We start from the raw sequence: 21,305 nt of genomic DNA, 5'->3' as shown, positions 1-21,305 counted from the left end.
TGTCCCCAAGGCATAGGTGTGCTCCCAGGCCAAATAGACGTATGCCCAAGGGCACACATGTGCCCCTGAGACCGAGACTTGGGCCCATCGTCAACTGTGTGCCCTTGAGCCGGTAGCCATCCGTGCAGTTTGCCTGAGCGCTTGGCACCCCACGCCAGCCCGGCCCTTGGCCTCAGGGCCACACCCCTCCGTCGGGTGCCCCGGACACGCGCGCCCCCAGGCGGCCGCTCTCTGGAATCTCCGTGAGCGCGCGCGCCCCGCCCACGAGCCTGTCCGCCGCAGCGCCTGCGCACTTAAGGCCTTTTACGGCGCCGTAAAGCTGCTCGGCCGAACCGAAGGCCTCAGTACCCTGGTGAGACCCCGCCCGCCCGCGACCCCTACCCGCGTCGGGCCTCGCCCGTTCTCGGACCCTCCCGCGCCCGGTGGGCCTGGGGATCCCGGGCTAAGGTCTCGGCGCCCCCGATCCCCGGTCCGTCCGCTTCGGCCCACTCAAGGGGGGGAGTCCTTGAGGAGGGTGGGCTCCCTCCCCGGCCCTCTGCCCGGTTCACGCCGGCGTGGGGGGCTTGGGGCCCCCGCCTCTCCGGGGCTTAGCTTACTGGCCCCCATCACAGCCCGGTGGAGGGGTCTCAACACCGCCCCCCCCCCCCGCCCCCGTCTCACGCTCTGGGCCCTCCTGTAGTCGGCTGCGCACCTGGGGGGCGTCTTGGAGCCCCTGGACCCCCTCCCCCGCTGGCCTTACCCCCCCCCCCCCGCCGCCACGCAGACTTCGTTGGGGCAGGCCCACCCTCCCCAGACCCCGCCGGCCTCTGGCTCCTTCCCTGGTAGTGGGAAGGGGGTTCTCCGCTCCTCCTCTCGACCCCACCCTTGGCAGAGGCTTCACACTTGAATGGGCGAGGACGCGGGGCGGGGAGGGAGGGTGTCTCCGCGCCCTTGGGATTCCCCCCAGCAGCTCCTGTCCCCCACACCCCCACCGTAGATCCGCTCTGCGGAGATCTTAGCGCCCCCTCTGGGTTTTCTCCAACAGCCTTTTCCGGGTCTCTTCCCCCACTGACCACTGGCTTGGGGCGCTAGGATGGGAGGATCACAGCGCCCCCTCCTGGGCCCCCCAAACTTCGGGTCTCACAGTCGGCCTCGGCCTCCTCCACCTTGTCCTCCACTGTCCAGCTACATTTCTGGAGGGCGCGGAGATGGAGGGGTTCCCAACGCCTTCTGTGCGCCCCCCCTGCAGTCTTCCTTACAAACGCAGGCCCGCCCACGTCTCAAGGAGGTGTGCTTCGTGCCTGACACATGGGCGCTGCCAGAGCCGTTTCCTCCTAGTTTGCCCCTCGCATCTCCACTGTTCGTCCCCCAAACCGCAGCCCCCCACCCCCACCCCCGCCATGGGTCTTGACGCACCCTACTGCCTTCTCCCGTTTCTCTGGCTTTCCGCAGGGGAGAGGCGGGGATGTTCTCTTCATCTGCAGAAGTCAGCGCTGTTTTTGCTGGAGCGCTTGCAGGGGACAGTACCCGAGTCTTCTCACGGCCCCCCATCCTTGTCCCGTCCCCCCCCCCCCCCCCATGCACTGGTTCTCTAGTCGCTCCCACAGGTGGCAGAGGGGGCAGGGCACAGAGGTCCTTTCCACGTAGGAGCAATCGCCTGGAACTTAAGAGTGGTTTCCAGCGCCCCCTTCCCTTCCCCCTCTTGTGTCTTCCCACCTCCCCCCTTCCCCCAAAGGTGCAAACCTGCCTCTTTCCCCGTCTTCCTTCACGGGCTTAGGCTTCATGGAGGGGGCGTGCTTTACGCGCAGGCGGACGCCCCCCTTTCTTTCCCCCTCTTCTCTTCCTACACGGGAGGTCAGCAGTGGAGCACACAGACCCGGTAGCGCGTTCTCCGCGCCCCCCTCCCCGCCCCACACGCGTTTCCTTGTGTCCCCGCAGGGCGGCGGCAGGATGGAGGCGCGCTTCACGCGCGGGAAGTCGGCGCTGCTGGAGCGCGCGCTGGTGCGGCCGCGCACCGAGGTGAGCCTGAGCGCCTTCGCGCTGCTCTTCTCCGAGCTGGTACAGCACTGCCAGAGCCGCGTCTTCTCCGTGGCCGAGCTGCAGGCGCGCCTGGCCGCGCTGGGCCGCCAGGTGGGCGCGCGCGTTCTGGACGCCCTGGTGGCCCGCGAAAAGGGTGCCCGGCGCGAGACCAAGGTGCTGGGTGCCCTGCTCTTCGTCAAGGGCGCCGTGTGGAAGGCGCTCTTCGGCAAGGAGGCCGACAAGCTGGAGCAGGCCAACGACGACGCGCGAACCTTCTACATCATAGAGCGGGAGCCGCTCATCAACACCTACATCTCCGTGCCCAAGGAGAACAGCACGCTCAACTGCGCCAGCTTCACGGCGGGCATCGTGGAGGCGGTGCTCACGCACAGCGGCTTTCCTGCTAAGGTCACGGCGCACTGGCACAAGGGCACCACGCTCATGATCAAGTTTGAGGAGGCCGTCATAGCCCGAGACCGGGCGCTGGAGGGCCGCTGAACCCGCGGGAGATAAAGATGCAGAGAGCCTCCGTCCCAAGTGTGTCTTGTGTCTTGGGGGGGGGGGGGGGGCTCAGAGATCCGCTCAACGCCTCGACCCAGGTCCCTGCCTCAGGCTGGTGAGGGAGGCCGGGACCCAAGCCTGTTTGGGATGCCGTGGGGCTGCGGTGGGGGTGGGCTTCCAGACGGGGCCGGGGGAATGCGGGGGCAGTGTGTAGAGAAGTCTGCAGAAGGAGCTGCTGGCGTGGCTGGAGGCAGGAGGATGCTGACCCTCTCTGGAATCACGATTGGAGGCCAGGCCGGAGAGGTGGGGGGTGAGGGATCAGGCGGAGAGAGGCTCCATCAGGCGGGCACACTTCTTCTGTAAAGGACCAGATAGGAGTTTATGCCTAGAAGTCTCTGTCCAGCCACTCTGCTCCGCGGTGTAGACAGCAGTATGGCAAGGATTGGGTGCGGCTGTGTGTCTAGAAAACAGGCGGAGGGGGATCCTTTGCTGACCCCTGCTTTAGAGCCTCGCCTCTCAAAATGTGGTCCACGACAGGCAGCCTCCGTATCTCCTGGGAGGTTGTCAGAAATGCGGACTCTCGGGCCCCCCGAAGGACCACTAACAGCGTGTCATTCGGCAAGATCCCCAGGGGATTCCTGTGTACCCTATTTTGAGAAGCGGTGCTCTAGGGCACAGAGTATGTTCCAACTGGGGTGGCCGGGCCCCACCCCCAGAGTTTCCGATTCTGCAGATCTGAGTGGGCTGAGGATTTGCATTTCTGGAAGTTCCCAGGAACTGGCTGATGCTCCGGGGGGCCGCATTTTAAGAATTACCCCCCTGGAGACCTGGGGAAATGGATGGGCTCCCTTCCGAAATCTCGGGGCGCCTACCGTATTTTGAAGTTGATGTCGATGATACATGAACATATCCTTGTTGTGTCTTTTTACGATTTTACTTTTAAGTAACGTCTACATCCAACACGGGGCTCGAGCTCACAACCCTGATCAGGATCAAGAGTTGCATGCCGTACCTACTGAGCCAGCCAGGTGCCCCGTGTGTGCCTTGTTGAAAAAGTAAAATCTGACGCCTGAGGCAACCCTGCCTTTCCCTTCTGCCCACCACCCTCGCGGGGTTCCTGAGAGCTCCTCCTCCCCAGGGTCCATCCTGCCAGACTTCTGGGGGGAAACTTTTCAAAGGTCTCTTCCTCCCTCCCCCTCCCCCTTCCCCTGGATTTCAATGAGCCTGACGTGAAGGAGAACTTGGCGGTGCCCTGGGCTGGGTCCCCTCACTGTTGATGGAGGGTTTAAGGGCGGGACGGATGCAGCTTTTCCATTGCGTTTTTGGGGTGCTTGGTGGAGGCGGGCATGGGGCGGCGAGGTGCTGGGTTTGGTCAGGGGGCAGTTTCGGGAATTCCAACCAGGGTGATGGGGGGGGGGTGTCGGCACATCTCGAAGATACGTGGTCCATAAATGGAACTTGGGGGCGCCTCCCGTGTATAGCACAGGGATGGCCATGGTCAGGAAATAGCTGTTGCCTGGGGAAGGGGGTGGTCACAGTGGCAGTCTGAATCGGGGGCGAGGGGTCAATGTCTAGGAAGCCAAGGAGGATCGGAGGTCTGGAGTCCAGGAGTCAGCACAGTGGCGGGTGCCGCCCGTCTAGGTGGAGTGGGCAGGGCACCTGGTGCCTGGGAAGCCGGATTTTCAGGGGGAGCTGCGGGAGGCTTTGGGCTTAGCAGCCTCAGGTCCCCCGGGGACCCTGGCGAGCTTGGCCTGCAGGGCCTGCTGGGTGAGGGGCAGGTTGCGGGAGGCAGGGATGGCCCAGCCTGCTGCATCCAGAGGCCTGGCAGTGAAGTTTGCCAGAGAGAAAGGGCAGGGGGAGGAAGAGATGGGCTGGTCCCCGAGGGCGGGATGCGGGGCGGGGGTTTGTGAGCTGTAAATAAAGTCCCTGCTGAAGTCCTGAAGCCCCCAGACAGGTTGGCCGGGGCCGGGGGGTGGGGGGTGAGGGGTGAGGAGGAAGAACCCAGCACCAGCCCTCGGTGAGCCAGCCAGACATGAGCCTCCCCCTCGTTGAACAGACCACAAAGTGGGTTCTGTGAGAAGAGGTCATTTGCCCATGGACACACATTGATTATCCAACAGCTATTTATTGAACACCTACTCTGTGTCAGCTGCTAGGGTCACAGCTGAGAGCAAGACCAATGCTCCTGCCCTCCTGAAGCTCACATGCTAGCCCTGGCGGGGGGGGGGGGGGTGGGGAGGGGGGCGGCGAGCACACACAGATCCGTGAGTGACAAGTTTGGTTGGAAGGGGAAACGTTCTCTGCTGAGAAAGTAGATCAAAGGTAAAAGGGAGCCGGAGTCAGGGGTGTCATTTTAAACAGGAAGGACGGGGAGCCCAGGATAGCCCTCACTGAAGAGCTAGCAGGGGAGGGGGCATGTGCAAAGGCCCTGAGGCAAAGAGCAAGCCTATATGTGTAAGGGCCAGTGAGGAGGCTGGTGTAGGTGCTGGGGTTGGGGGAGGGCAGAGAGGAGGTGAAGCTGGGGAGACAAGGCAAGCTGCAGGGATTCTGCAATTGCAAAGCACCCTGTAAGATTGTGGGGTTTTTTTTTCCTCTGAGCCAGAAGGAAACTTCTGGAAGGTCTGGGACAGTGAAGAAGAGATTGAGGCAAGCTAGGGCAGGGGCTATACCAAGGCGGTTGCTGGAGGGGTGAGGAGTGGACAGATTCTGCACATGGCTTTCCCTGAGGATTTGGAGGGTTCAGTGAGGGAAACCGGTGATGACTGTCATCCCAACATGGGCCTGGGTGACCTGCAGAGTGGGGCTGGGAGTCCCCTTTGTGGAGCTCAGGTAGGTAGTTGTGCTCTGGCCTGGGGGCTGGGAGGGGTCTGGAGGAGGCAGAAATTGGTGGTGGTGGGGGGGGGTGGGAGGGACAATGGCTTGGTAACAGGTGACCTAGGACGAGCTCTATCCCTGCCCTTTCCCGGCCCCAGGTCTCCTGGGTGCCACTGTAGGGCCCTCCCCAGCCCCCTAGGCCCGGGCCACTGACTCCCAGGTCCAAGGTGGTCCAGTGTGGTCCTCCCCCCACAGATTCCCCTCCAGGAGGCTTGAGAATCACGTGAGCCATCTGGTTCTTCCTTTTCTTTTTTTAATGTTGATTTATTTTTAGAAAGAGAGAGAGTGCAAGCAGGGGAGGGGCAGAGAGAGAGAGAGAGGCAGAGACAGAATCGGAAGCAGGCTCCAGGCTCCGCCCTCAGCACAAACCGATGCGGGGCTTGAACCTGTGAACTGTGAGGTCATGACCTGAGCCGAAGCCAGACCCTTCACCAAGTGAGCCACCCAGGCGCCCCTGGTTCTTTCTTCCTAGGCCGGGAGCTGGGGGTGGGGTGGGTAGGCGAGGAGTTTGACGAGGGGTGTCCTGCGATCCTGGCCCGCCTCCCTCCTCAGCCTCTGGTGCAGGGCTGGTGCCACCTGTTTCTTTCAAAACCTGTGTCAGAGTCATACCAGCACCTTTGGACCTGGGTGGCCAGGCCACCCTGGGCCTGCTAGCATTTCCTGAGTGCCTTCTGTATACCAGGTCCATTCAGCACTTCCCATGCGTGAGCTTGTGCCCTCCTGCCAGCAGCCTAGGTGGGGGGGGGGGGGGGGGGACCAGCCCACTGCCCTGCCCTGTGGTACTTTTAGGCGTCTAGGGTGTTCTCTGCTCCATTAGATCCCAGAGTCTTTGTCTCCAGCCCTGCCTAGTACATGCTTCTTGTCATAAAGTAGAGGGGAAACGGTGGAGAGATACAAGTGCTGCTTCAGCTGTTCTGCATACTCAGACGGACTCAGGCACCAGGTTCTGGAACTCCCGGCTCCCACGCCTGGAGGCTTCTGAGATGGGGCCATCTTCGCCCCCATTTTATTGACATGGGCTGGGGGCAAGGGGACTGGCTGCCTGAGCTGGGGACCTCTCCCTGGGGTGCTAAGACACGGGGGCTGCATCTAGGGAGGCCAGGGGTGGGGCAGGGGTGTGGTCCTGACTCCAGCAGACTGCGGGGCGGCCCGACAGAGGAAGCTCACAGGGGTCTGAGGCTCTCTGGAAAGTTCTCGAGGTGGGTACTCTGAGCCCTTGAAGGCAGGGACATGGTGACAGCCTGCTGGGCTGAGGAGTAAGGGACAGGCCCTCAGGGGCATTGGCAGGAGCCGGGGAGGGGTCAACAGCCCTTCTTCCTCTTGGACAGGAGAAAGGGATGCTGGGGCCTTAGCCACAAAACAGGCATCCAGGCCGCGGCTGCGGGCCCGGCCGTGGGCCCGGCTGCTCCTGTGTCTGAGCTGGGGGAGCAACGCAGGGGTGCACCTGGCAGGTGGGCAGGGGGCCGTCAGGGTCTGCGTCTCCAAGGACCTCCTGGGGAACCCCAGGGAGGGGGCCGAGGTGGCGGGGGAGGGGCGGTCAGCATGTGGCCAGCCGGTCACACACCCAGCCGTCCAGCCGGCTGCCACAGAAGGCATCGTTCCACTGCCCGGAGCCCTGCATCATCACACAGTCCTCGCCCTGGCCCTGGTTGTTGGGTTCCCCCGGCCGCCAGTTGCTGGAGCAGAAGACATCAGGTCAGAGGATGGGGTCGGGGGCAGGAACCCTACTACTGCCTTCGGCCTAGACGCATCCCTCGGGGTCTGGGCCCCTCCCCCCATCCCTGGATCCCCACTCCCCACGCCCTGCAAGCCCAGGGACACCGGCTGCCCACATCCCCTCCCCTCAACCCGACCACTGCGGACAGGCACCCCGTCGGAGTCTGGGCCTCACCTGTAGTTCAGGGGGTTCTCATCCATCCAGATAAACTCCCCCTCTATGTCCAGGTCCCGAAGGCCAATCCAGGTGCCCTTCCTGTTGGCGCGTTTGGCCAGGAAGTCCTGGGGAGCAGGACGGGGCTGGAGGGGCCGCGGGGTGTGCCTGGGGTCCCCCCCCCCCCCACCGCACAAGAGGTCGCGGTGGGATCCCCGCCCCCTGCTGGCCACGCCCTCTGCAGAGCCCCGCCCACCTGCTCCTCTTGGCTGTGGATGCTGACCAGCCGCCCTTGCAGTTTGCTGCAGGCAAACCGGGCCTGGATCCACTTCTTGGCGCCCTCGCCGAAGTAGTAGCATTTCCTCTGGAAGTTGACCCAGTTCTCGGGGCACGTGTTACACGTGGAGCCTGGGGCGGAGGAGAGGCTCAGGGGTGCGGGTGTGGTGGGCGCCGTGGCGGGCGCCGTGGCGGGCTCTGTGGCCGGCGCCGTGGCGGACGTGGCCGGCGCCGTGGCTGGCGCTGTGGCCAGCGCGGTGGCGGACGTTGTGGCCGGCGCCGTGGTGGGCGCTGTGGCCGGCGCCGTGGCGGGCGCTGTGGCCAGCGCGGTGGCGGACGTTGTGGCCGGCGCCGTGGCGGGCGCTGTGGCCGGCGCCGTGGCCGGCACCGTGGGGACAATAGGCAGGGTGGGTGGCAGCGTCTCTCCTGGGGTCACTCTTGGGGTCCGGGCTGAAAGCAGACCAACTTGCAGGTTGCCCCTCTTCCTGGCCAGACCAGCCGCCCGGCGGGAGCACCTCGGCTGCCCGCACCATTGCCACAAATATCACCCCTCCCCGCCCCCCCCCCCCCCCCCCCACCCCCCCCCCCCCCCACCCCCAGAATGCCTGTCACCGACACCGTCATCGTAGACACCTCTTGGCCAGCAGCTCTTTGGCCTCTGCCAGCATCAGCCCCACAAAGAGACCCGCGGCATCACCACGTCACCAGCTCTGTGGCCCGTGGCCCCTCGACCACCAACGGCATCACCACAAACACGTTCACGGTCAGAAGCGTGTCAACCGCCAACACCATGGCCACCAACCCCACCGCTCTCAGCGGCACCTTCAGTCCCACCGCCATCACCGGGGGGACCCAGGATCGCCAGCAACCTCTCTCCAGTGCCACCAGCACGGCCAACACCGTCTTCACACCAGCCACGGCTTAATCACCAGGGCCGACCTGCCGAGGCCACGGTTGCCAGCATCATGGTCCCCTTGTATTGTCCCCACCAACAGCTCCAGTGACAACCCTGGTGGCCATTGCTATCGGCACCCTCAAAACCAGCCTTGTTGACCAGATTTGGGGAGAATGCAACGATTTCTGTCTAGTTGGAGGGACCGAGCAGGAGAGCTTAGGGAGGGCTGGGTCCGCATGGCCTTGACCTGGGGCTGCCTTGGTCTCTGTCTCCTCTTGTCCACATCCCGGAGAAACTCTTAGGCACTGTCACCACACCTCCCACCCAGGACTCCCAGATGGGGGGTTATACCCACTGTTACTGGGTTGACTCACTCTTGATTGAAAACAGCTTTTCTTGGAATGATGTGTAGAGAGGGCTCCAGAGCTTGGGAGGAATTTTTAAAAGAGACCTGGGGTCCCCAACCTCTGGGGGATCAAAGCTGGATGTGTTTCTCACACATGGGCCAGTAACCAGTATGTGGCCACTGGTGCAGGGGGGTGGGGAACATTAAAACCGGAAGGGGGTATCCCTGGGCACTTGAAGAAAACCTGGAGGGAGGTACCCTGCCTGTGTCCCCATCAAGAGACAGCCCTGGAGCTGGCCTCAGCCCCCAGGTCACCCCAGGGACCGGGTAGGAACTGGGAGGTCATCCATCCACATGAACGTGGCCCAGAGCCCTCCCCAGAGGGACCACTGCCGGGTTTCTGGCTGGGATTCCCACAGCCACGGCATGTCCCGGGGGGCTGCACTCCACACCAAGCACAGAACCTTCCTCTTCTCTTCGCCAACTAGGGCAGCAGGGGCTTCCCAGGGGTGGAAAGTCAAAAACCAAGGGTGGGGGTGGGGAGCGCCCGGGTTCCTGTCCCAGGTCGAAGGCATGCTGACGGGACTTCTGCTCTTCCTGAAGCCTGCCGGGGCCACCCCTCACCCCAAGCCTTGTCACCACCAGCATTGCCCCGTCTCTGCAGAGGGGACCCGCCCCCTTGAGCCCCGTGGCTGGTCAGACAATCTTCTGGGAGGGCTGTGGCTGAGGGCGTCCTACTGATGACCCTCCTCTGAGCCACGAGGGGCAGAGGAAGGAGAAGCAAAGTGAACCCGGAGATGGTGACACACAGGGAAGCTTCGACCTGAAGGAGGGAAAAAAGCGTGCGAGCTCCCCCCCCCCCCCCGCCCGCTCCAGTTCCGTGGAGAGAGGCGGCCGGACTCAGAGAGAAACTGCCGCGTGTCCCCCATGGACCCTGCTGCACACGTAAGCCCACACCCGTCCACTCTGTCACGTGCAGCCCTCTAGCACACACCCCCCCCACACCCATCCCGTCGCTCGCACGCCCCGGCACACCACAGGCCCAGACTCACAAGCACACTCACCGTTGGACACGTGGAGCTCAACCCACAGCTTTACCACCTCCTGCTGGAGCCTTTCCAACGAGTGCAAGGCTGTGCGCCTCTCGTTCAAGCCTCGGGTGATCGGGTGGGGGACGGTGGTCAGAGACGAGCTTGGAGCGCGCCCCCCCCCGCCCCCCCCCACCTCCACCCTCTACCCCGTCCCCTCCCAAGGCTCACTCTGGGACTTGAGGTTGCTCAGGTCCGAACGAAGTCCATCCAGGTTCCGGGAGAGCTCAGAGTCTGACGGGGCCGGGCTGGGGTCAGGGCTGGGAGTCCCCGAGCCCGGCCCCCAGCCTCACGGTCCCTCCCAGCTCTAGGACCCCCGTCCCCACCAGCCTCTCACCCTGAGCTTTCATTCTTTTCTGTTCAGCTTGGATTTCCTCCATGTTCTGTGACACCTGGGCAGCTGGGTGCAGGGGAGGGGGCTCAGTGGTAAGCAGGTCCTCAGGCCCCCCCCCCCCAGCTCCCCCGCTGGCCCCTTTGTCCTTCTCGCCTCTGTCTTCGGGGTCCCCTGCTCACTTTGCCATTCACAGGTGGCCTAGAGCACTCTGTCCACATGTTAATCCAGGCTCCCCCACCCCCACCCCACTCCTCCTCCTCGACCTGAGCTGACATCACTCACCCCGGGATTTCTGGGCCATCTCGTCCCCTCTGTGTCTTTCCAAGTCCTTGGCAACCTGAGAGACTGGGACCGCAGGAAAGACGGTGTGTCCTCAGGAACCAGGAAGGCACGTCCTCAAATCCTTCCCCTCCCTGGCCCCGAGTGCAGGGTCCCCTCACATTTTCATTTTGGGGACAAGGTACTGAGGAAGACGCAGGCAAGAATAGGATGAACACGTGCACCCTCCCCCCACCCAGAATGCAACGTAAAAGCAGCCGGCGTTTCCTGAAAGCTCACTGGAGGCAGGTCTAAATGCTTCACCAAGTCTCAGCTCGTTTCTGCCTCGACACCCTGAAACGGTGCCCACTTTACAGGTGAGGGAACCGAGGCCTGGAGCCATTACTTAACAGCCCATCAGACACCTCGTAGAGCCCCCGTCTCTCCCAGAGGCTCCGGGTTTTCACCCCAAGGGGAGGGGGCAATGCAGGCTGACCCCCACTTCCCGGCAGGGGATGCTGGAGCCCAGTCCTTCTCCCATGTCCCACAGTGGCCAGTGGCCGAAGCAGGACGAGAGCCCCCCTCCCTGCCTCCTCTCCCCCCCACCCCTCCCCCCTACCGTTCTGGGCAGTGGTTTCTTCCAGCTGTTTCAGATTCTGTACAGCGTCCCAGTCTGGGGAGGGGAGAAGAGGAGGGGCAAAGACGGGTTTTCAGGAGCCCCCGACCACACCCCCCCCCACCTGTCAGCTGGGGAGGGAGGCTTTGGGTATATACCACTTGGGAGGCACAGAAAGGATGGGAGACAGAGACGCTGGACGGGGTGGGGAGCTCTCGGGTGGGGGGCGGGCAGAGGGCCTCGGGAGGGGCCCGCTGGGGACAAGGTGGGAGGCACGATGGGGAAATTGGACTCGGAGGGGCGTGACGTCCCAGCATCTGAAAGTGGGGTTCTGGGAGAGAGCACAAGAGAGGGGCCGCATGGGGCTGGGGGTGTCCTCACGCCAGAAGAGAAGCAGGGTCAGCAGCCCGGCCCACAGCATGACGGTCACCAGCCCCAACAGTGCCATCTGGGTCCCTTGCCGACAGCACCACCGCCGCCTTCCGGGAAGGTTTGGGAACTCTGCCGGGCGTTGAGGGGGGAGCGCCAAGGGGTGCAGCGTGAGACGGGGCTTGGCTCTGCCTGTCTCCCCGTCACCCACAGCCCCTAAGTCCTGGGAGTCTGTCCAGAGCCCACACTAAAGCCGTGGGTCTCAGTGGACCCCCAGCCTGCTCCGCACACCTTCCCCACATGCCACCTTCGTGCCCCACCGGTGGCCCCCCACCCCGACTCCATGCATCTCTGCGTCTGTGCATCTCTGAATCTGTCCCTCCGCCCGTCCAGCCCTTCTGCCCACACCCCAGTGGTCAGCAAGCCTGACTTGGGGCCAGGGCGCCGTCCAGAAAGGCAGCCCGGGGTGGGGGGCCGGGAGCTGAGACCCTCCCTCCATGGTCCCCCATCAGGTGGCCGACTGCCACCCAGCTCTCGCTGTGACCCTCTTCCCCTACCCCTCACGCTGGAGCTCCAGCCTCATGCCCGGGAAGCTGGGTCCTCCTTCCCCTTGGACCTCCTGCCCTCACCCTGTGGCTGTCCTCCACCCCTCACCCCTTCTCTAAACCCAGGACGCTGGGTCTGTGTTCTTCCTCCATATCCAAGCCCTTCCCCAGCCTTTTCCCCGGATGTCAGACCCCCCGGAGCCTCACCACAATCCCTGGGGCCCCCAGGACTCTACCTTGACTCCCCACCGTGGGTCCGGGCCCCCTGCCCTCGCCCTGGCCGTGAGGATTCATCGTGCTGGATTCTACTTGCTCTGAGTCCCCGTTCTTCCAAATCTATCGGGCTCCCAGCACCCGAGCTGGAGCCGATTTTTTTTTGTTGGAGGGCGTTGAGTCAGGGCAGGGAGGGGCTTGCGGCTTCCCCCTCCTGCTTGGCTCTGTGCCCAGAAGGCCAGTCGGGGCTCACCTCCCCCTCACCCCTTGCTGGGCCTTCTTCCCAGGGAGAGACCCAGGAACCCCTCTCCTCTCTTGGGTGGAAGGGAGGAGGCCAGGTGCTCGGTTTTGCCAGGGTCAGCTCCAGAGAGCCCTCTCACCTGAGTAGACATGTTCCTCCATGGCCGCCCTGCTTGGATTCTCCCAGTGACAGGCTGCTCACCACCTCCCAAGGCAGCCCACTTAGCGGGTGTCGTCGCGGCTCTGGCCGGGATCCGGGTTCTGAGGAGCATTAAGGTTAGACGTCAGGCTCTGGTTACGGGCGCAGGACAGCGTCTGGGACTCGAGGAGCTCGGTGACCATTGGCTGATTTTGTTTCGTCTGTGACCAGGAGTCAGCGCGGCATTTCACTGGGAGACACGGGTCTGAGACCAGAGGTGGGCGCCCCAGAGCCGACGCGGGCCGGGTACACGGCAGGTGCCTCATAAATGCAGCGAGTGACCGAACCTCAAAACCAACCGTCTCATCCATAAAACGCCAGTAACACCCGCACCACAGGGTGGTGACGTGCCCTTCACGGATGTGTCAGGTGCTTCGATCAAGGGCTGGTCCGTCGCCCCACAAATATCATCATCAGCTTGCTGCTGTCACCGCCGGTTGCCAGCGTGGCTTGGGACTCAACCTTCCCGAGCGTCAGTGTCCCCTCTATAGAATGGGAGGGACGCTCGCACCCAACTCACGAGGTCGAGGTAGGATCAAATGAGATGACAACATAGGTGAGTGTCTCGGCAAGATGCCGTGCGCGCACAGTGGGTCTTCAGATCCTAAACACTTATCAGGCACCTGCTGTGTGTCAGGCCTTGCTGGGCGGTGCAGAAACTCCGTCACCAGACCTCAGCTTCCTCTTCTGCAATGTGCCCAAGGCATCTTTAAAGTATCTTGACTTTTTAAAAAAATTTTTTTTAAGTTTATTTGTTTATTTTGAGAGAGGGAGTGAGCAGGGAGGGGCAGAGAGAGAGAGGGAGAGAGGGAGAGAGAGAATCCCCAGCAGGCTCCACACTGCCAGCGCAGAGCCTGACGCGGGGCTCGAGCCCATGAACCGTGAGATCATGACCTGAGCCGAAATCAGGAGTCAGAGGCTTAACCGAGGGAGCCACCCAGCTGCCCCAAAGTCTTTCGAGCACCTATTTTGTGCCAAAGAGGGCGGGTTTGGTTACAGGCTGCCTCTCTTGCCGTAGGACTATGGGCAATATGCTTCCTCTCTCTGAGCTCCGGGGAGGTGGGTGTGGGGAGTGACCAGGCTCTGATTAACGGCAGCTCCCACTGGACCTTGTGCCATCATGGAAGAGGCCAGAGGCCTGACCGTCCTGCAGCCAAACGTGCCTGAGCCCAAGCTGGACAGACTGGGGGCTGAGTCCCGGCTTCTCCCAGGACGAGCGACTTAAGTTTGCTCATCTGTCAACGAGGGGTGACCGTGCCAAGCCCACTGGATGCAGCACGATGGGCGTGGCACGCAGCAGGCGCTCGGTTAACCTGCTGGTGGGGAGCTGGGGAAACTGAGGCCCCGAGGAGGTAATTTGTCCATGCCACACGATGGTAGAATGGGGACTTGAACCCAGGACAGGTGACATCGGAGCCTATTCGCTCAACCACCTGGGGACACGGCCTCCTGATGGGTGTCTGCCAGTGAGTGCCAGGGGGCAGGGTCCTGATGCCGGGCCGTCTTTCTGACTTAGGAGCTCCCAGCCCTGCGGACGGCTTTCCGCGGCCCTCCGGGGTCCGCACGATCAGCCCCCGGTGCACCCACCAAGCTCATCTGTTCTGCTCGGTCACGCCAGGCGCTGGCTTCAACTGCCCCAACCCAGGACACCGCGCGCCTGCCGATTCTGTCCACGCTGCCCGCTGCCCACCGCCCTTCTGTCCCTTGAGACCCAGCCCCGAGGCCGCTCCTTCCAAGGAACCTTCAACGTCCCACGTCCCAACACACACGCACACGCACACGCACAGAGGGTCACACGCGTGTGCTCCCACATTCACACGCAGACACGCAGTCGCACGCCCACCCACTCACACGTATCTCGCACTCACATGCGCTGCGAACGGCGTCGCTGTCCTGGTCCGCTGGGGCGGGTTGGAGGGGCCGGCGGGGCCGCGGGCGGTGGTGAGGACCTTGGCCTGGGGAGACAGTTTTCTTCTGAAAGCAGGCCCACCCACGGCTTCTATTTTCACAGGCCTAATTATGGGCTTGCCACCTGGTTACCCATATTACACGCATGGCCTCCCCTGATGCTCCCCACAACCGGGTAAAGTCCGTCCTATTATTATCTCCATTACGCAGGTGAGCAAAACTGAGGTCCAGAGAGGCTAAGCCACATTCCCAGAGTGCTGGAGGAAGTAAGTGGGAGAGCCAGGACTGAACTAACGTGGCTAAGTCATTGTACCACTGTGGCAGGGAAGAGGGAAGAAAAGGAGAAAAGAGAGAGGGATGAGCAAGGAGGGAGCCCGGAGGTAGGGAGGAAACAGAGAGATCCATGAGATAACGTTCTGGTCAAATAGTAACAATTTTGTTGCAGGGTTGAATTTAATACCAGTGTGTGCCAGGGAGTTGGGGGGGGGGGGACAGTTCCCGGTGTCCCAGGTGTATCGAAACATTTAACGTTCGCACGTTATGAGGTAGATGCTTTTGTTCCTCATGCTGCCTTCTTGGTGAAGAATGTGGAGCGCAGAGAGGTTAGGTAACTTGTCCAAAGTTGCACAGCTCATAAATGGCAATGCCGGGATTTGAACCCAGGCAGCGCAGGCCCCAAGTCAGCAGTCCTAACCCCCGTGCCCCTAGCCTTGGATTTATGGGGACTTCTTTTTTTTATATATATATATATATTTTTTTTTATTTTATTTTTGAGAGACAGAGAGAGACAGCAGGAGTGGGGGGGGGGGAGCAGAGAGAGAGGGAGACACAGAATCGGAAGCAGGCTCCAGGCTCCGAGCTGTCAGCACAGAGCCCGACGTGGGGCTCGAACCCACGAACTGTGGGATCATGATCTGAGCCAAAGTCGGACGCCTGACCGACTGAGCCACTCGGGCGCCCCTTATGGGGACTTCTTCACACCTCACACCCTGCCCTTCCTCCCTAAACTGTGTCCTCTGATCCTTAACCCTCTTCCCATTCTTGACTGGGGGACACCCCAGACCAATCCCCATGCCGGGAAGGGCTGCCTCCGTCCTCCAGGCTTGATGCTCTGCCTCTCACTCTGGAAGATGCCCACTTGGGCCCCTGTGTCCCACTTTCCCACCGGGACCGATCTGGGCCAACCACCAGATGGGGAGGGGCCTGGCCCGACATGTCCCCTGGACTTTGCACTCCAGGACAGCAGGCACGAAGCTGCCTCATGTGTCACACTGTGTTTCCAGCATGGAGGGGTGGCCCTCAGTACATGTGTACTGCCTGAATGACTGTTGGGTTGAGGCTGTTCATTCAGGGCCCCGACTGTCCCTCTCAACTCGATCTGGGCTACTTGCGGGGACTTGAACCCACGGCGTGTTTTGCCAAGGGACAGGAGATGGTCATTGTAGGGAAGAGAGTGGTCAGGTGGGCACCAGAGAGAGGTCACTGGGGCTGCTGGATGGACAGAAGGCAGCAGGAGTCCTGGCGGCGGGGGGGGGGGGGGGGCGGACCCTGAGTGTCATCATGGGGCCAGGTGGGGGTGGGGACACGGGGGAGCTGTCATCAGGTCCAGGCACCAGAGGAGGTGTCTGGGGCAGTGGCTGTGGGAATGACCGGACGGGTTTGAGAAGAGACGGGCTTTGGTGATGGGTGAGGATGGGGGGGGGGGCACCCGGAAGATGCTGTAACAATTGACTGGGTCTCAGTCGCAGCCTCTGGTAGACAGCGGGGCTGTCCTAGTGCTGAGGACACAGGAAGGAAGAGGAGAAAGTTTGGGAAGAAGCCTCGCTGGGTGGCAGTGAAGACACAGGACGGGGTAGGAGGTGTCGAATCGAGGAGGGGGTGGGGATGAGGTTTGGTGTTCCTGAGCCTCTGAGAGCTCTGCAGCCCAGGTGCCCAGCCCCCGTCCACACTGGTGCCCACCGTCTCCACCGTGTCCTTCCGGAAGGTTCCACGGCTCCTGCGAAGCTGGGTCCCTGCCAAGACTGAACTTAGACAAGAGGATGCTTTGGGGGTGACATCTCAACCCCCCTACTCGGGGCTGCAGTAAACCCTGTCACGCGACTGACCCCTCCCTCTTCCCTTCTGCGGTATCGACCCAGGGCTCTGTTCACTTCAAGGGAAAAACAGGAAACCGTGCGGATGTGGGCCCCCATCGAGGGTGTCAGTTCTTCTTTCACGTTTGGGATCCTTGAGCCCGGGGCAGCCCACCCCCCCCCCGGCCCCCCTGCCCTGGCCCCTGCTCGGCACAGACCTGGATCTGGACGCAGGAGGAACGAGTCAGGGGTCCTGCAACAACCACAAACGATCCCCGGGAGGGTCCCCACCCTGGCCTCCGCCCGACACTATTCAACCCCGACTCACCCCCAAGGGTGTTCTGATCCCCAACCCTCTCACCTGTGCTCTGTGCGGAGAGGAGCCTCAACCTCTAAATTTAGAACCTCAGCACCTAGGACAGGGCCCCGCGTTCAATTCCAATGTGATGAAGGAACATCCACGCTGACCCCAACCCCACCCTGGTGGCCCAGCCCCCGGTTCTCCCCACCTGATCGGTCCCTCCTGGTGTTGCAAAAGGGAGAAAGGAAGGAGGGGGTGTGTGGGCGGGAGGGGAGTGGGTGTGTCAAATCCCAAAGGGCTTGCAGGCGGAGGTGGCTTTAAAACCGGGTTTCTCATTCTCAGTTCTGTTGGCACTGGGGCCGGATGATTCCTTGTTGTTGGGGTGGGGGGCTGTCCTGTAGATTGCAGGGTCTTTGGCAACATCCCTGGCCTCTAGCCTCTGGCTGCCAGTAGTAGTCCCCCCTTCTACCTAGTCACGACCGCCAAAAATGTCTCCAGACATCGCCGAGTGCCTCCTGAGGGGCAGAATCACCCCCAGTTGAGAACCACTGCTTTGAAGCATGATTTACAGACAAAGAGGAGGTTCTGGCTTCGGGCTTGAACATGCTTTCTCTGTGTCTCTGTCTGTCCCTCCATCTGCTGGGGACAGATGACCTCTCCTCTTTCATTTACTCAACAACCATTATTTGGGCACCTACTGGGTGCCAGGTTCGGAGAACAAAGGCCCAGTTCTTGCGAGGGAGGTTTCGGTTTTTCATCGTGATAAAATATACAGAACACAAAATTTACTATTTGAATCATTTGCAGTGGCGTTAAGCACACTCACACCACGCCACCATCCCCACCCTCAGTCTCTAGAACTTTCCATCTTGCCAAACTGAGACTCCGTCCCCCCCCCGAAACACCAACTCCCCCTGCCCTCGCCCAGCCCCTGGCTCCCGCCATCTACTTCCTGTCTCTGCGGAGGGGACTCCTCTAGGGACGGCATCTAACTGGGATCCTACAGGGTCTGTGCTTTGGTGTTTAGTCCCTTTCACTTAGCATGACACCCTCACGGTTCATCCACGATGCAGCATAAAAACAAAGTTTAAAATTCACAAATCCGCAGGACAGTCTTAGGTGCTGGAAAAGCAGGGTTAGGGTCCTGGGGGTGGGGGTGGGGGTGGGGGAGAAGGGCTAGTTTAGACTGGAGGGTTCTGAACCTGAGGGACGTGAAGTGAGGTCTGAGCAGACCCCTCGGGAAGGTTGGATTTTCCTTCTGTTTCACGCTGGCTGCCGGAGGCCCTCTCCCGGGGCTTTGCAACCTCAAAGCCTCGAGTGGTGCCCCGCCCCCTCCCAGACAGGGGAAATCCATTCATTCTTTTCCCAGAGGCCCCAGGTCCCAGAGAGGGGCTTGCCCTGCGGCCTCCCCCAGCTTGGCCACGTGGCTTCCACAGCCTCTGCCCTCTTTGGGTCTCAGTTTCCCCGAAGGAGGAGGGCACCGGGCTTTGGGTCCTGGCCAGCGCCTCCCTGACAGGCACGGAAGCCTTATCACCTCCTGCAGGAAGGACCCCAGTGCTCTGGGAAAGTGGAAATTCTGCAGGGCCGGGGTCGGGCTCACGTGAGAGCCAAGTGAGGGGTACAGGTGGGGGCCCCCAACACGCAGGCACACAGAGGCACGCACACACACGGGGTGACGTGACACCGTCATCGGCAGAGGCACGCAGGTACAGAGAGACCGATGGTCCCTACGCGGCTTAACCGCAGACACACACACGCACGACGAATCACAGGAGGGATACGCACAGGTAGGCGCGGGGGTAGGGACACACACACAGGTCCAAATGTGGCCACCCCCCACACACAAGATAGACACACCCCATGTGCTCGGAGACACAAGTAACACAATCGCACGTACCAACACAACCCCCCCCCCCCCCCATAAACGCACAGAAACATACAAAGAAACGAAACACACAGACACGCGGAGAACGTTCCAGGCCCACGGACACATGCAGACAGACACAGACATACACGGTCACACAGACACGCACGAGGGTCCCCTTTGCTGTCCCAGAGGAGAGGCTGATGGGGAAAAAGTAGCTCTCCTCCACTTACAGCCCTCCTGTTTGCCTCTGCTCTCCTCCCCGCCCCCATGCCCACCTCAGTTTCCCCTCAGGGACTTCTCTCTGCCTCTCCATGACCCCCCCTCGGCTTCAATCACCCCCAACCCCTGCTGATTTCCTACTCTCCATCTTCTGCCCAGCCCCCTCCCCTGACCTTCATTTGGTCCTGAACTCACTCCTCACTCACAGGCTCAGAGGCCCAACCCCACCCCCCCCCCCACCTCCGCCAACAGCCCTCTGCACTCCCCTCTCCCCAGCCCTGAGCTCCTACATTAAATGGGCACCTTCCCCAGGACTGGGAGCTGAGGGGCCAGAGGGCTGGTCCCAGCTCCCAGCCACACACACCCCCCCACTCACTCACACCCCTCCTTGCTCCCCCCCCCCACCCCTGCAGTGACCTTGTCAACAGGAAGAGGGAAGGCCAGTGTGGGACAGGAGGAGGCTGGCTTTGCATTTTCATCTTCCTGGAGCCTGGGGGTCTGGAGCCCAGCTGGTTTTGTTCCTGTGTGTTGCTGGGATGGAGGGAGAGGTTGGAGGGGGGCTCAGGCTGAGGGGGTCCAGAAGTCGGCTTGTCCACATCCTTTCTTCAGAAGGCCTTCCGGGGCCCACTGCCCGCACCTCCACACCACCCCCCAGACCCCAGCACATCCCCAGTGACTGGGGGGCTGAGCCAGCTCATCCCAGGAATCCTGAGAACATTCCAGGCCCACACTGGGAGATTCGGGGATTTTTTCTGACAATGTCCACGGTTCTTTGAGGGGACAGGGTACCGTGTGGGGACCAGGCTGAAGGATGGCTCCCAGCCCCTCAGGGATTCAGAAATCCAGGCCCCAGGTCCCCGCCCCTCAAAGACCCAGGCCCCCAGCCCAGTAAGACTTTGGTCTAGATCATTTGCTTTTTCTACTCCATCGGGCCTTATTGCGCGAAGGTTCTCCAGCTGGGCCGGCACAGGAGGCGTGTGCCCCCTGCTGGACACATCTGGTCACTGCCCCCCACTGGGCGACCCCCCACTGGGTGGACAGAGGAGAGGGCGGGTGGCGTTCCAGCTCCACCCCTTTTCCCTGCGGGCTGACTGTATCCTCTCGGGCCTCAGTTTCCCCATCTGTAAAGTGGGAATAAACACAATCCTCCTACCTAGGGCCTCGTGCTCCTAAAGCTTTCCACGGGTGCCGAACGGAGACAAGCCCCTGGGGAGCGCTGGAGCCTCTCCCGTGAGTAACCCCTACACCCCGCCCCGCGAAGGCCCCTCCAAGGAAGCCCCGGCCCCCCGCAGCCAGCCGGGCCCTGTGTGGCTGGCGCCTTCTCCTGCACGGTTGCCCCTTTGCTGCAGCCACACCCACAGGCTTCTCTGGGTTTCGAGGCCTCTCCGTGGCCCTTCTTCGTCCTCCAGGTGTCTGCTCTCTGAGGGAGGTGACAGTCACCCCTGGGACGGTCTCTATGACCTACCTCCTGTGTGTGGACGCGTGTGGTTTGCTTGTTACCGGTACCCGCTGGAAGGTGCGCTCCGGGAGTGGGAGGGGCAGGACTGTCACCGCGTCCCCAGCCCAGGGCTCGGCACACGGCACACGGCACGCCGTAGCTGCACCACGAGGCGTCACAGCCGTGTGAGCGTCCTAGGACTGCGCTAGGGAAGTACCAGCCGCTGACTTGGCGGCTTTAAACAACATAAGTTTATTATCTCACAGAGCTGGAGGTCAGAAGTCCCAGCACAGGCCTCACTGGACTAAAACCAAGGCGTCCACAGGGCTGTGCTCCTGGAAAGTCAAGGGGAGACTCGGTTTCCTTGCTGTTCTTTCCGCCTCTAGAGGGGCCCACACCTCTTGGCTTGTGGCCCCTTCCTCCAGCTTTGAGGTCGGCAGCGGAGAACTTCTGATCTCTCTCCGACTCTGCTGCTGTTGTCACATCTCCTTCTCAGACTCTGATCTTCCTGCCTCCCTCTTCGGTTTTTAACTTATTTATTTATTTTGAGAGAGAGAGAGAGAGAGAGAGAGCAGGAAAGAGGCAGAGAGAGAGAGAGAGGATCCCAAGCAGGCTCTGCACCCTCAGCACAGAGCCCAACACGGGGCTCAAACTCACGAACAGTGAGATCATGACCTGAACCGAAATCAAGAGCCAGATGCTTAACCCACTGAGCCACCCAGGCGCCCTCTGATTGCCTCCCTCCTATAAGGACTCGTGATGCTGACATTGGGCCCACCCGGATAACCCGGGATGGCCTCCACCTCCAGATCCTTGATTTAACGAATCCCGTCTGTAAAGTCCCTTTCACCATGTAAGGCCACATCATCACAGGTTCC

At 61.8% G+C, this 21,305-nt stretch overlaps 2 protein-coding genes across 4 annotated transcripts; one reads left to right on the top strand and one right to left on the bottom strand.

The window, feature by feature from the left end:
• The first annotated feature begins 260 nt into the window (after positions 1–260).
• Positions 261–2,528, top strand: TRAPPC5 (trafficking protein particle complex subunit 5). Of its 2 annotated transcripts, none has more exons than XM_043590208.1 (2): positions 261–352; positions 1,918–2,528. In XM_043590208.1, the coding sequence occupies exon 2, from the start codon at positions 1,930–1,932 to the stop codon at positions 2,494–2,496; it is 567 nt and encodes a 188-aa protein (XP_043446143.1). In that variant the 5' UTR covers positions 261–352; positions 1,918–1,929; the 3' UTR covers positions 2,497–2,528. The 2 variants fall into 2 exon arrangements, with proteins under 2 accessions (XP_043446143.1, XP_043446144.1); XM_043590209.1 differs by lacking the exon at positions 261–352 and adding an exon at positions 451–469.
• Positions 2,529–6,317: 3,789 nt separating this feature from the next.
• On the bottom strand, positions 6,318–15,236 carry FCER2 (Fc fragment of IgE receptor II). 2 transcript variants are annotated; one of them, XM_043590207.1, is made up of 11 exons: positions 14,491–15,236; positions 12,564–12,684; positions 11,438–11,557; positions 11,060–11,113; positions 10,465–10,527; positions 10,186–10,248; positions 10,020–10,082; positions 9,825–9,914; positions 7,500–7,651; positions 7,265–7,371; positions 6,318–7,049 (listed from the first exon to the last, which is right to left on the bottom strand). In XM_043590207.1, exons 2-11 carry the CDS (start codon positions 12,583–12,585, stop codon positions 6,911–6,913), a joined length of 873 nt encoding a protein of 290 aa, XP_043446142.1. In that variant the 5' UTR covers positions 12,586–12,684; positions 14,491–15,236; the 3' UTR covers positions 6,318–6,910. The 2 variants fall into 2 exon arrangements, with proteins under 2 accessions (XP_043446142.1, XP_043446141.1); XM_043590206.1 differs by lacking the exons at positions 12,564–12,684; positions 14,491–15,236 and adding an exon at positions 12,207–12,434.
• Between the last annotated feature and the right edge of the window lie 6,069 nt (positions 15,237–21,305).

This window comes from Prionailurus bengalensis, chromosome A2 (genome assembly GCF_016509475.1).
Source record: "Prionailurus bengalensis isolate Pbe53 chromosome A2, Fcat_Pben_1.1_paternal_pri, whole genome shotgun sequence".
NCBI classification, from domain to species: domain Eukaryota; kingdom Metazoa; phylum Chordata; class Mammalia; order Carnivora; family Felidae; genus Prionailurus; species Prionailurus bengalensis.
This window is presented reverse-complemented; position numbering and strand designations above follow the sequence as displayed.